The sequence below is a fragment of the Neovison vison genome, chromosome 4, assembly GCF_020171115.1.
Source record: "Neovison vison isolate M4711 chromosome 4, ASM_NN_V1, whole genome shotgun sequence".
Taxonomy (NCBI): domain Eukaryota; kingdom Metazoa; phylum Chordata; class Mammalia; order Carnivora; family Mustelidae; genus Neogale; species Neogale vison.
The window spans coordinates 146,663,931-146,678,605 of NC_058094.1; the positions used below are offsets into that span (position 1 = coordinate 146,663,931).

At 40.0% G+C, this 14,675-nt stretch overlaps 1 protein-coding gene across 4 annotated transcripts in view; it reads right to left on the reverse strand.

The window, feature by feature from the left end:
* MAGI2 (membrane associated guanylate kinase, WW and PDZ domain containing 2) overlaps window positions 1–14,675 on the reverse strand; it is a 1,353,147-nt gene that overhangs the window by 172,364 nt on the left and 1,166,108 nt on the right. For 2 of the 4 annotated variants that reach the window (XM_044245895.1, XM_044245896.1), the window contains exons 12-13: window positions 12,329–12,518; window positions 3,506–3,547 (exon numbers count right to left, since the gene is read on the reverse strand). In XM_044245895.1, the coding sequence (XP_044101830.1) occupies window positions 3,506–3,547; window positions 12,329–12,518 (232 nt within the window). The remainder of the gene's footprint in view (window positions 1–3,505; window positions 3,548–12,328; window positions 12,519–14,675) is intronic. The other 2 variants (XM_044245894.1, XM_044245897.1) reach the window with 1 other exon arrangement.

A 14,675-nucleotide genomic window follows, 5' to 3' on the forward strand; every position in this document is an offset into this window, starting at 1 on the left:
TGGACTAAGGAGAGGCAGAACACTCTGGATTTTTGTTTCAATGGCCATTCCTGACCACTGCTGCTTCTGCCTTAGAAGTTGGGCCACAGGATCCTCAGGCATTATGAATTAAATAATCTTAAGACATCTGTCCCAGATGAGACTTTCCATGAGCACTGTGGCAAATTACCAGAATGGAATTTGTAAGTTCTCATTTATGCTGGGCTCCCACTAATATTGAAAAAACCAGTAGTGCTAAAAGGAGCAAATGGTGGCCACATCCAGGTATAAGGACAACCTCCCTCATAAGAAAGAAAAGCAGAATTTCAAAAGGTGCTTCTTGTTTTGTACTAAGATGCCAGAAGCTTCACATGTTGTATGTATCCTTGGTCTAGATTTGGAAAGACATGACTTTGTGCACAGTTTTAGGGAAAAGGGTGAGTAACTGAACACAACTGATTAATTTTATGAATGGATTCAAGCTTCAGAAATGCAAAGAACAGCATTTATGGATTAATTTGGCACAAGGGATGCCGCAAACATGTCAATTAAATTTTGGTACTTGAATCCCTTTTCATGTTTTAATTAAAATGTAAGTACCATGGGCTTATTATCAGTTTGGCACAGAGAATGAATTCATTCAATTTTTCCTGCTGGAAAGAGCATTAGTTATTTGGCTTTTCCTCATAAAGAGATCTAGGAAAGAGATTGAGGAAAGAATCAGGAATCAAAGGTGGTTATTAAATATGCCCCTGGTTTCTGAACTTTCAGTGCACTCCAGATACAGAATGAGTTAAGTAGGAATTAAATGGTTTCTATTCCTTGAATCTAGTATTATTAGACAGGTAACTAATATATTTTTGCTTTAAAAGAACACCTTCTCTTTACTTTTTTCCCTTTATACCTTTGTTAATATGAATGTGGCCAGACACATTTTAGCTATATAGAAGCCAAATCCCACTCTCTATGGTTTTCTCCCTTAGTCTTCAAATAAACTCAGATTCCCCCGTACCGAATATGCCCTCGTACTCCCCATTTCTGTCTTGGATGAGTAGGGCCTTCGTTTCCCCATCCTCAGTCTCTCATCTGTGACTTAACTCTTGCCAGTCTGGCTTCTGCTGGGTCAGCATTTCTGAAAGTGACCCCCTTTCAGGTCACTGATTGCATCCTAATAACCACATCAAATAGTCATTTTCCCTTTCCGCATTCTGATTGATTTCTGTGCCTCATTTGACATTGTTGACACACCCTTTATGACCCCTGATATCTTCTGTTTCTAAGCAAGGGAAGTTCTCCTCAAAGTGATTTTTGCTCTTGGTTTCTGTGATACTCTGCATCCTGGCTTTTTTGGCTTTGGGTGAAGGTGTCCATTCAAAAGTCCTGGCTACAGATGCATTGTTTCTCACTAGCATTCTTCCTTGAGGATGGCGTAATTATCTTTCTTCTACAGTATTCCATTATGCACAGCCTGTAGAAGTTGCTAAATAAATGTTTCTTGACTTCAATTGCTTTAAGATATTCCCCAATCCCCAATGCTCTGATAAACCACAGCATTATTCTATGGTGGACTTATCACTTCTCTTCATAATTACATGGTTTAGGACTTCCTACTAACAATTTTGCCTCTGTACCTAAGCATCATAGGCAGCTAAAGTTAACAGATACCTTATAATTATGATAAATATATTTGAGTAAAAAATCATGACACATAATTTGATAAAGGACATTTTATAAATGTGAGAAGTATGGGAGATCTACTTATTTTGGATGTAGTGATGATTTTCCAGAATATTTTGATACCTGTGTGGACATTTAATCAAACATTTGGACTGGTTCTTTTCCTGAAAATCTGGACTACATAGTGGTATAACATATGCAATCCATTATCATAACTTTTCTCTTTTAACTAATGTATATTTTTTGAAATGCAAAAGTATTGTGCAGATATATCAAGGTAATCTATGCTCTTAGGCGAGTTTTCTCTTGCTTCTTTTGTTTTTAAATAAAGTATATTCAGAAGCTGCGATTTTCAAAAAATGGGCTTGCTGTGGCCAATAAATAGAGATTTAGAATCTCAAATTAAATCCTACTTTCATTTTGCAACTATAGTTACTAGATCTCATTTTCCTTCTGGGCATAAGATATTCTTTTAAAATTATAAGGGTTTTACACTCAATGTATAAGAATAGTCATAGCTTAAAAATTTTCAGACCAAGCTAAACAAATACTTTATACGTTACTGGAGGACAAAATGCTAAGCAATATCTTCCATATTTTCTACATATCCAAAAAAAATGACATGGAAACTTACAGAATGAAATGATCTCAAGCACATATATTCTCCAAGGGGTGTTAGAACATGCTGAGATGGATAATGAGCTGTCATCATGGAAACACTCTAGAGATGTGTGCTGTGAGCCCACAGACCTGAAATAGTACTATTATTATGAAACATGCTTTTCTGCAATTGTTTCAGTGTTCTGGCTTTCAGTCCAGTGTTCTAAGCAGATGTTCAAAGCACTTTCTAAAAGTAAAAAAAAAAATCTGAATCTTCCTTTTCCTCTTTCATCTTTGTAATGACATTAAATATTTTAGCCTAAACCAAAGTTGGTATTTTCAGAACTGTTAGATCAAAAAAAAAAAAATGTTTTTCCTTTTAAGTAAATTAACTGATTCTTACTGAAAGCTTTTGAACTATGATACTCTATTAGAACTTAAAATACCACTGAAATGTTGCATTTTGTAAGAGGCGTGGTTTAAAACAATTAATCTGACATAGGTATTTAGTTAATGTAAAAGTCATTTCATCCCACATCAGCAAAATTTCTAGTAAGTTCTTTGGAAACATCTAAATTGCAAATCTCTTGAGATACTCTAGCTTATTTCTATTTATCTAGTCCAGCAGGGTCCAGTATAAATAAAATGTAAGCTACATAAGTAATTTAAAATTTTGCAGCAGCCCATTTTAAAAAGCAAAAAGAAATAAGTCCAATCAACTTGAATAATGGATTTTAAGCTGGTATATCCAAAATGTTATTTAAGATTCATCAATATAAAAAAACTAGTGAGCTATTATACATTTCTATTTCTTTTTTGTATGAAGTCTGGGAAATCCAGTAGGGACTTTACATACATCTTAAGACAATCTAAGTTCAGAGTAGCCATCATTTCCACTGCCAACTAGCTTACATGTGGCCAGAAGCTACTATATCAGGCATCATGGACCTACTCAGTGTGGTTGCTTTCATTGGCATCTGGTTTTTTAGCCTAATCTTTTACTAAAGAAAGTTTATGAAAGTAATTAACGAGAATGACTGTTCCCCCTTCTCTTTTGGTTGTTTTCTTGGCAGCCAAGTAGACCCAACTTGATGAGACTTGCTTTCTATCTGAAATACGTGTGTATGTGGGTGAATCAAATTAGCACAGTGATTATATGCTAATAAGTTGATACTACTCGAAGAATGATTTGTTACACAGAATGGAAGACGTTTCATTCACAGGACTGTGGGTTCTGAAGAATACTTGCCAGAGGAATCCATTCGAAAACTGGTCCTTGGTGGCACTTGTTCTGGATGGGAAAATGGGGAATTAAAATTGAAATTCATTTACAGCATTTTAAAATTCATCTTTAACTTTTTTTGTTGTTGCTCTTATAACTCACCCCCAACCTTTGGTGCTCCAGTTTAATGATTTTGTTTGTCTAAAATTCCATGGATGTCAGTGGACAGGAAACACCCTGTTTTATGTATATTCACAGGTCTGTAAATGTATTTCTTTTATATGCAAGCAAAATAGAAAAATCCGAATCCTTTTAGATCAGAATGAGAAAAAAAAAAAAGATCCTCCTTTTCAAAAATTAAGCTTCAGTTCTCATTATAAAAATGTTTATTGAGGGGGTGCCTGGGTGGCTCAGTGGGTTAAGGCCTCTGCTTTCGGCTCAGGTCATGATCCCAGGGTCCTGGGATCGAGCCCCACATTAGGCTCTGCTCAGCGGGGAGCCTGCTTCCTCCTCTCTCTCTGCCTGCCTCTCTGCCTACTTGTGATCTCTGTCTGTCAAATAAATAAATAAAATCTTAAAAAATAATGCTTATTGAGAAGTAAAGTCAATCCAGAAGGTGAGCTATGCTCAAAATAAATAGAGGTCTTTAAAATCAGGTTAAGAGATCGTGTCATCGACTACTGAGATGAAAAGTGGAAAATTCAATCAATGAGTGTGTTGACTTGTGTCCATCAGTCCACATACTTTGCTACTTCCAATTACTTGGAGAGTTGAAGTGATTTAGAAGTATGAGTTATGCTGGTTTACTGTTAGCAATACAGATCCTTCATGAGGATTTTGATGTGATCTCTGCTACATATAACAAAAATTGGTGGACATGAACATAAAATCCTGTGTACAGACTATGATAGATATATGAGGCACTATAAAAATGTGTATTTTATTACATTAATAAAAATTAAAATAAGACCAAATTCTGATTGCTTTCTTATTGAACTTTGTTTCATATAAAGAGTTCTCCACTCTTCAAAAGCAAAAATGAAATAAAATCTTTTTGAGGGTGATGATGAGGCAGAGTGTCTCTGGCCTTCTGGGTTTGACAGGTGTTTCTGACCATACCCTGCATAGCACCCTGCACCCTCTCTCCTTGAGGAATGGTCATCCTTGCAGGTAATCTGTTTTTGCAGTAAAGGGAAATTAGTTCTCCAGAATTGTTATTTCTTAAAAATCCCCCATGTATAGTGTGACTGTGTAGGATTATAAATGGAGAAATATCCTTTCATCAGAAAGATAGAGATGTATTAGATAGAAGGCTCCTACCTTCTAACGACTTCCATTAGCCATAAAAACTGACATTTTATATTATCATAATCTCACTAGGACCTGCTTGCCATCCAGCAATTACATTCGGTTTACTGCAGCCCTCATGGTCTCATATTTATTCATGAACGTACTTTGGGTTGCATTGTTGACTTGTGCTACCAACAAAATTCTTTGACGTACTAAAGAACTTATAGTCAAGGACTGATTTTAGAGTTTACTTCCCACATCCTCCCCTGTTCCCCCCAAGTCCCCTCCCCCGCCACCATCCTCTGTCTGATTCCAGGAGCATGAAGTTGTAAACTATTGAATGAAATTAAGGTATAAGGCATAAGATTGGATCTCATTTCTAAAATACATGGGAAAAATGTGTCCCCAACCTATTTATTTCACTAGTTTTATTTCTTAATTCATGTCATGGTAACTTTCTTTATTAAAAGAGACCTCTTAGAAATATAAATATTAGCATAATTGTTTACAATCTCCCCCAGAGTACTATTTTTGAGATTAGATTTCGCAATTAAAACGCACATATTAAAAATGGCAAACACTGAAATGACCGATCCCCTTGATCAATATATTTTAGCTTCACTGAAATGACCGATTCCCTTGATCAATATATTTTAACTGCAAAGTGACGTATAATGTGCTATACCAGAACTCCAGCTGAAAGGCATTTATTTCCCCGCAGATTAAAGCAGATCATAGATTACACGAAGGCCAGCAATAATGGTTTTCCCATGGGAAAAAAAGCACTGGAAATTAACCTTCATAGTATCGTGGAGGACATTTTAAATGATAACGTTATTAAAGTTTTCCCTAATCTTTCGCGATTCTAATGCTAAAGTCATTGACAAAAGTGTCTTAACATTAAGTATCATCTCCTTTTAATATTTCACTAAAATAAGAGAATGCACCAGAGAACGTTTGTTAAGAATATTAAAGCCACTGAGGCCAGGGCTTGGTCGAGCAGCACTCAGGTGTGCAGAGGTTCTCTGGGAAGGCAAAGTGGCCTTTCACGATCGCTGACGGGCTGCCTATGGCTATTGTACCCGTGATGCCTCAGAACCTTTCTGAAACCTATTGACATTTCCAGCTGGACTGTATCAGATGTTTGATCACATTGGCAACAGAGACGGGAGCCTGAAAGACTGAGGTCGAAACACTTGCAAAAGGCTTCTGAGCTCTGGAAGTTGTGTATCACCCTGTGTGATGCGGATCCTGCCGTCAGTTTCCATTTAGAGTCTCAAGTCCTGCGCCCAGGCGGATCATATTTTTACACTACCCCCATCTTTCCAAGTGGCTCTCCTGTAAGGAGGAGAGACAATGCCAACGACAGCCCTTGCTCACCGATGACATGGAAAAAGCCGCAGAAAAACCGTTACTTTAGAACTACAACCACACATCGGTGATTAGCCGTCAGTTAAACATGCATTATCATACTGAACAAGGAAAGAATTTCCCAATGAGCAATGAGCAACAAAATCTTCAGATAAAAGCCATAGATGTGAGAAACACAGCTGTTTGCTTTTGATTGGTTACGAGGTATAATTTCCTTTCAAGTATAGTACTAAAAACCACTTTGCTCCTCCATTATGCTCTAGCTGGCCGGTGGTTACCACTGATTGCTACCTTTGTGGCGATACTCAGTGCTTGATACGGGTTACCTCTTCCTCATTTCTGGAAAGAAAAAAATGATCCTGTGAGCTTTCTGAAGAAATTCCAGAGGAATCTGTGTTCTAAAGAGGTTCTACCATAAGGCACATTACACCATACGGATCCCTGACACTTTTACGATGCTACATTTGAGTGATGTCTTACTGCAAGGGAGCACAGACATGTTGTACCTCATAAATTGTTTATTTATAATCAGCAAGGTTCAACACGAAGAGAAAAAAGGGTGGACAACTTCAGTCATAATTCAACTTGGGTTCACACCAAGGGACGGAATCATGAGGGAAGGGTTTCAGAGAATACGGATTTTTCTTCTCTTATTTCTTCCTGTTTTCATCTGCTTGTTGCTCAGGCTTCTGACGCTGCAGTGGGGAGTATGCTCGAGAAATAGCCCCATGAACCGAGGGTGAGGAGACAAATCTTTACGGTAAGTCTGGTTTAAAGCAAAGTGAAGCAACAGGACAGAGCCCTCATTGCTAGATCACCAAGTTCTTTAGCATGATCAGAACTTTATTTTGAGGATTCCAAAGTGATTCCATTGTCTTTGGGAAGTACTTTTATTGCCTTGCTTGGCATCAGAGGAGGAGTCACGACAGCCATTGTTCTGAAGTTATGTAAGTAGAATCCTTACTAGGGTCTGGAAGTCTGACAAAATCACCTCCCTTTGGGGCCTGTGATTATTGCGATGTTGAATCGGATTTACTATCTGTGAGAAGAACGAGAACTCCATGGCATAATCCTTAGATGAGTGAAGCCTTGCTGCCTATTTTTGGTACTTAGTTTGCCACGCTCTAGATTTCTGCATATACACAATTTTCTGAGTATGGAGGGAGTTTGCTGGGAATCTAGCTACAGAGACAAGCCACCCCATATGTCTATACTTCAAATTAGGAATAAGGCATGTATGGGCAAAAAGTCAGTTAACCAAATAAATTAGCTTGAAGGAAATTGTTTATCAGAGTCGGTGTGAAAATTTTTATTCATGTTCTGTACACTTAGATATATGCTTTTCTGGGACAGGAATGATGTTATTTCTTTAATAGATTAAATAATAAAGGGAAACCATATAATTCATCATTCAACTGAGGACGAACTAGAGAGTAAAAGGGAACCTATTAATAATTAATGCCAGGATGACAAAGAGAAGGACTGTTCCAGGCAGAGTGGTATGTGTAGTCCCCCTACATCATCTCATAGGGATGTTATAAAACTATTTCTTCTCAGATCCTAAATATGTGACACCATCACGTGTCTGGAAAAATGGCAGGAGAAGATGGGAAGGGGAGAAGCAGTGAGGGCCTTTAGATGTAGTTTCTTTTTCAAGGTTAGAAATGGTAAACAAGGGCGCCTGGGTAGCTCAGTGGGTTAAGCCTCTGCCTTCGGCTCAGGTCATGATCTCAGGGTCCTGGGATCGAGCCCCGTATCAGGCTCTCTGCTCAGTGGAGAGCCTGCTTCCCCCTCTCTCTCTGTCTGCCTCTCTGCCTACTTGTGATCTGTCTGTCAAATAAATAAATAAAATCTTAAAAAAAAAAAAGAAATGGTAAACAGTAGTTTCTTTTTTAAGATTAGCATACAAAATGAGAAAATGTAAGCCCTTCCTCTTGTGATTGCAAAGAAAATTAGTCCTCCTTTTATGGGAGTCCTGAGAAAAGGACAGAGAAGGGAGAAGTAAAAAATACCATGGCTTATCTGTGCAAAGGTGTGTATTTTCCTTGCTTTCAACTTTAAAAAAATGCAAGTAATGCGGACAGCAAGAGTCAATTATTAGCAGAGGCTATTATTACACATGGAGAAAAGTGATCTTTATCACAGTCTTAAACAGAAATGGGGATGGGGAGATTTTTGCCTTTTTCTGGGAACTGCTGGTAATACCATAGGGTCAACACTTATATAATGAACATGAAAACCCCCCAAAAGGCTATTGGTCAAAACCTCTTTTGGGATTTTTGGGGGGCATGTTTCTTTCATATATATAAGCTTTAGCTCATGTGGAAGTAAGTTAGAAAAAAAAGGGGAGTGGGGGAGGGATAGGGTGGCTAGATTATGGACACTGGGAAGGGTATGTGCTGTGGTGAGTGCTATGAAATGTGTAAGCCTGATGATTCACAGACCAGTACCCCTGGGGCAAATACTATATTATATGCTAATAAAAAAAATAAAAAAGATAAAAAACCAAATTTCTTTCTGCACAGCATTTTCCAGTAAGGACTAATGAGATTTTTTTATAATTAGAAGATATTGAACATATGACATGCTCCTGATTAAACACCAGTTTTGCTGATGGAATGAGAAACTATTGGTCTAACTGTCCAATTACACTGAGACTGTTGTCTATAATTATGGCCCAACTTCGCAGGTTGGAATGCTGATAGGGAGGCTCTGCTGGGTTGTGTCATGCAGTCTCATTCAGGAATTGTCTTCCTCGGTTTTTGTGTCCTTGATTTTGGTGGAAGTTTTGTACAAGTGGGATTTCTCGTGATTTTTTTTTTTTTTCTCATGATTTTTTTTTTTTTCCTCATGGAGTGCCCAGCAAGGTCCTAGACACGTGTTGCTTGTTTTGTACACTCTTGTTGATTGATGTGGACCCTGGAGGGGCCACCTGTAGGTACTCCGCCTGCCGCTCTGACATTGGAAACATCACCCTGCCTGCTGGAGGAATCTTCGTTCCCTCTTTCCTCGGTTCCATCTTATCCTGAGATCTCAGGAAGATGGGAGGCATTTCCGGTTTTTCTCTCTCAGGCACACACCCATCATGTGCTGTTTCATGTGGCTCTAGCATCCTACGGTTGTTTTTGTTTGTTTAAAATCACTACTTTTTTTTTTCCAGGAATACATCTTTATTAAGATGTCCCGTGCATGCACATTAAAGTGTCAGCATAATCTAATTATGAGTCAAATGAGGCACAGCAGCATTTACAGCACTTGATAAATTTCCATCATTTGTAGGGGACTGGTGACTTGAATCCAAATACTTCTTGACGGCCGTGGTATAGCGAACATTCTGTAGCTCTGTACAGCAGACGCTTGTGGGTGGAGGTACAGCCTTTCTGTTTTGGTTACTGCAACCCAGTTTCAAATGTGAACACAAAATGTCTTTTTGGTTTTAGACCTGGTTGTAAGGGAAGATACCATGAAATTGCCATAGGCCAGGGAAAATGTCAGAGACCTTGGTTTAGACAAGCTCTGCTTGGGATTCCCTTCCATACTTTCCCTGGTCCCCCACGGGTTTTTCTCCCAGGATAAAGTTTTCGGGGACATAAGGACAAACAAAGTGAGACCTAAATGTTATACATGAGATTCAAAGGAATAAGGCATGGCTCACATCAAAATTCTGAATATGGTTCCTTTGTATGGATGCACATATTTCACGATCATAAAAAATAAAAACCTATTAGAAGACGATGGGAAATACACTGAGCTTTCGCCCATTAAAAATTTTTTTCTGGCATTCCAAACATGTAAGGGAAGGAATGAAACTTTTTAATAATTGGAAAGAGGGAGCGTATAGAGGGCAAAGGGCTGCTTTTTTTTTTTTTTCTAGACACGTGCAAGTCCACAAGCAGAACGAACTGATCAGCTATCCAGAGACCTGAGAAAGTAGGGCTGTGTTTGTTTGGTTTCCTTAATCTTCAGGGTAGAACTCTGCTTCCCTGACATGATTTCTCTGTTTTCTTTCACAGTCCATTTAGTGTTATGAAATAACATGATAGAAAAGGGAAGGATGGGAAAGAAAATGAGCTTGCCCTCTTTTGGCTTCCCAAGACTTGTGACCCTGAAAACATTGTTGTGACCTCAGAAACATTAGAGAGCTGACAAAAACATGAAGGGGGGGGACACCATTAGAGCAGAGGCAGCAGTGGCATCCGTGGGGCACAGATGGGGCGGAGGGGGCCAGGGTGAGAGTCAAGCTATTGGGTGTTGGCGTGGCTGTGGAAGCAGAGGGATAAAGAGCTCCCAGGGGAGGACTGAAACAGAAAGGTATGGGAGGTTAAGGTGGATGGTTTGCTTGGATTGTTACAGATGAGCAGCAGAAAGGCAATGAACAGAAACAGCATTGCAGGGGCTGGATAAAGAAATCGGAATTCTTTTAGGGTTGAAAAGAAGGTCATGTGCAATTCCTGCCCAGACACTGAGGGCACCACAGTATCAGACACCATGAAGGGAGGACAGAATAAATGCCAACACTGCCTTTGTCCCGAACAATAAAGCCTTGCATTGGTCAGGAAACTACAAAAGAATGGGAGCCAATGATTATCGAAGGGACAGAAACAGGAGGGAGGAACACTTGAAGCTCCCTAGAAGTAACCAAAAGTTAAGACAAGCCAAGGATGTGGCGATATTTTCATCCCGCAGTGCATTTCCCTCCTTCAGGTTAGAACCTGTACAGTCTTTCGAGCTGTATAATCTGTTTACACTTACTCTCATCTGCCCAGTTACATTTGTAAGAGCAAGACATACTACTCGTCTTTGGTATCTCTCCACGGTCCTGAGAGTTCAGTGGGTATCCCAGAGATATTGGATACTGAAGCAGAAATGGTATTATGAACTGTGTTCAAATATTTTCAGTTCTTTTGTTTACTGAGCATTACCACCCTGAATTTACACCCTATACGGTACAGCTAAACATACTACTTTGTTTTTAGTCTGTTGTAGCAAAGACATTCTAACTATACAATCCCTTAAAGACATTTCAGTTGTTCAATCAGAAGGGGGATGATGAAATACAGTAGCCTTGTTTAAAATAAAGCCGATTGTTTAAAATAAAGAGGTGTGTGTGTTGGGGGTTCATTTTGATAAAAATGATTTCCCAATGCTTGCCCTGCTATCCTATTTTATCAGCAAAGAGAGCTTTTACAGAGGGTGGTAGAGGATGGGGAAATGGTATCAGCCCCCAGATTTCAGATCCTCTACAGTCACACAGAATTTAAAACTTGCTATTCGTGTTTCAGATGATAAAGCTGGAGAGAAGACACTGGCGGAACACAGAGACCAAGCAATTCAGCAGCCTGTGAAAGGGAGTGTGAGGGGACCAGATACTTCTTGCGAGGCTAGGTTTCTTGATCCATTTACTTAAATTCATATACTGTGCATTTGTCTCATAGATTATACATTCATGCCATTCAGATTCCTGGCCTCTAACATTTGGAAGAGATGACCTGTCAGGTGGTGGAAAGAGGCATGAGGAATGTATATGCAATATTCAAAACCTTTGTTTTCTAATATTTATAAAGTGCAATGAAATAATTTTAGAGGACCTTCAAATAGGATGACAAGCCTATACATGATATTTTGTTTTATGACCAAGCGGGCCCTGCTGCTTTCAAGGGGCCCCGCTGTTAAAGGAGAAGAAGAAATTTTGGGTAGAAATGATTGGCCCCCGGCTCTCTCCTGGTTTTAGAACCATCACTTTCATGGTTTTGAGTTGGAAGAACTTACTTTTAACGTTTACTCACGGCCCTAAATTCTTCAATGATTGCATTCAAGAAAAAAAAAGTCTAAGCTGTAGACTCAAGATCAGATTGCACATAAAAATCCCAAACAGTTTTCGTATTATTTGGCGACTTAAGCAAAACTGCCCACCTCTTCCAGCACCCCTCCCTGATCCTCCCCACCAAACACATCCCTGATTTTCCTCAGGGGCTTAGAGGGAAAACAGTAGGAAATAAAATATAAAACCAAAAGATGTGTTTCTTTTTTTCTTTTTTAAAGAAAAGTTTAGATCAGCTGGGTCTACTTTTGAGATGCTTTTCAACCTCAGAATATAAAATCATGCCAGATCATCTTAGCTTCAATATATCTCTTGGCAGGGCTTCAGCTATTATTCATGTACCCTTGTTTTATGTGGCTTTCACTTACGCCTACTTTCATAAATCGCTCTAGATTTCTCGTAGAGCTCGTATGGGTCAGGCTTCCTTGGGTCAAAGGCCTCTGTTGAGTCAGGGAAGGAAGTCCTGTGAAGGGCGGGTGGGAAGGGCAGATTTTGCGGTCCGGCCGGAGCAGATAAACTCGTTTGAGGACTGCCTTGATTCTCCCAGCGGTCCATCATCTGGAAAGTGAAAGAGAACAGAAGATGGCTGAACTCTTCCTCGTCACATATCGTAACCCTCACCCTTTAAATCAGACCCTCCCGTCCTGTGGGCTCTCCTCAGTTAGATCTTCTTGCCCTGTGGATGTTTCCTCCATGAACCATTTACAACTTGGGAATAAGTGTGAGAAAAGATTCTGGGTCTCTATATTAAAGTACTGTAGACGGTATTCAACACCAGCGGTGCCGGACTTCTGAATGCAAACTGACACAACCTTGTCACCTACTGCTGGTAATCTCTAGCAAATCGCTTAATCTCTCTGAGCGTTTTCTCCTGCTACACAAGAAAGATAACACGCGCCTCCAGATAACTACAGGTAAGTGTGTAGAAATGTGTGGAACTGGCCCAGATCCATTACACCATTTTTACTAAAGCAGAAGAAAAGTAGTCTCTGTGTATTCTTTTGACCCCTACGCATATCCCATCATCTCTATACCTGAACATCGGTCACTTTCCTCGCAGTTTGAAGGAATAAGGCAACGATCTGGGATTTATAAATTGTTCAAAGTCTTCTGAGAAGCCTCATTTGGTGCCAGTCTGGCAGTTTCTTCCCCAAAATGCTACTGCTGAGGTTGCTGCCACTACAAACTATTAAAGATCTCTAGAACTCTTCCCAGCTTAGCATGTTTTCTCACACACAGTACGTACTGTTCTTTGATCCGCACCATGGCCGTGTGAGGTAGATAAGGCAAAGACTAATACTGTTTTACCAAGTAGAGAGCCCGGTTAACTGAGACCCCCTGTTTGTACCACCGACTTCACCTACATTCAACAGTCAACCGATTCATTTCAAGTTGTACTCTTCTGGTTTGAATAAACCTGCTCTGTGTAAAACTTCGATCAGGTTATCCTTTTGTCTAAATTTCTGCACTGGGTCAGCATAGTCTTCAGGCTTAAGGCTAACCTCCCTGCTGGGGCATTAGTGGCTCCTCATGACCCACTTCCTGCTCCCGGTTCTAATACTCACTGATGGTCTCTCCTCTCAGTCCTCAGGATCCACCAGATTTTCTCCTGCCCCTGCACCTATGTGTACTTTCTTAATTTCTCCTGCCAACTTTACCTTTCCACTTTCCCAATTCCCTTCCTCCCTTTACTGGAAGGCTACTAGACTTGGATAAGATGTCTCTTCTGGAAGGCCTTTGCTGACCATTCCTGAACTGGTTACACATCCTTCTGGATGCTCCCATAGCACTGCTACCCACCCCTCATACCTGACCCTCATGATGCTTAAGGATAATGGCAAGTCTATCTATGTCTCCTCAAACAGAGCACGTTGGGGACAGATCCTGCCGGGGACAGACTCTTCCATGTTGTTCTTTTACCAACACAGAGTAAGCTCAGAAAATGTTAATTTAGTGAATGAATGAAATCATCAATAAACTATGGTCAGCTATTCTTCCCACCCCCCCCCCCACCAATCTGGCTGATTTGTGACTGTACTTTTTTTTTTTTAAAAAGCAAACAAACATACAAACAAACAAACAAACTAGCTTTGATACACACGGTTTTGAATTTGGCAGGATTATAACCTTCTGTCCCCTACTGACCTGGCCTGCTTTTGTTTCCCTGCAGTTGTATCTCGGTTAGGGCTCTACATACACCCTTGGGAGTGTAGAACATGAGGTAACATGAATAGAGAGGTAACATGGAGGGAACATGAGGTACCACATACCGTGCATGTCACTTTGTAAAACAAAGTTCCCCGTGACTTCCTGACCTACCTGAAGCTGTGGCAGGTGTCACATGAGCCAGCAAACTATGAAAGAAATGGGTCACTAACCTGCCTCTCAGTAAGACTGATACTACAGTCTGAATGTTTGGGTCCCCTCCCAAATTTATATGTTAAAATTCTAACACCCAAGGTGATGGTACTAAGTGATTAGGTCACAAGGGTGGAGTCCTCATGAATGGGCTGAGTGCCTTTATAATGGAGACTAAGAGTCTCGAAGACCCTTCTGCCAGGTGACGTTACAGAGAAAAGACCGCTTTTAGCAAGTGGGCTCTCACCAGAGACTGAACCCATCAGCACCTTGATCTTGGACTTCCAGCCTCCAGAACTTTGAGGAATAAACTGCTACTGTTTAGAAGCCATCCAGTCTATGGTGCAGCAGTCTGAA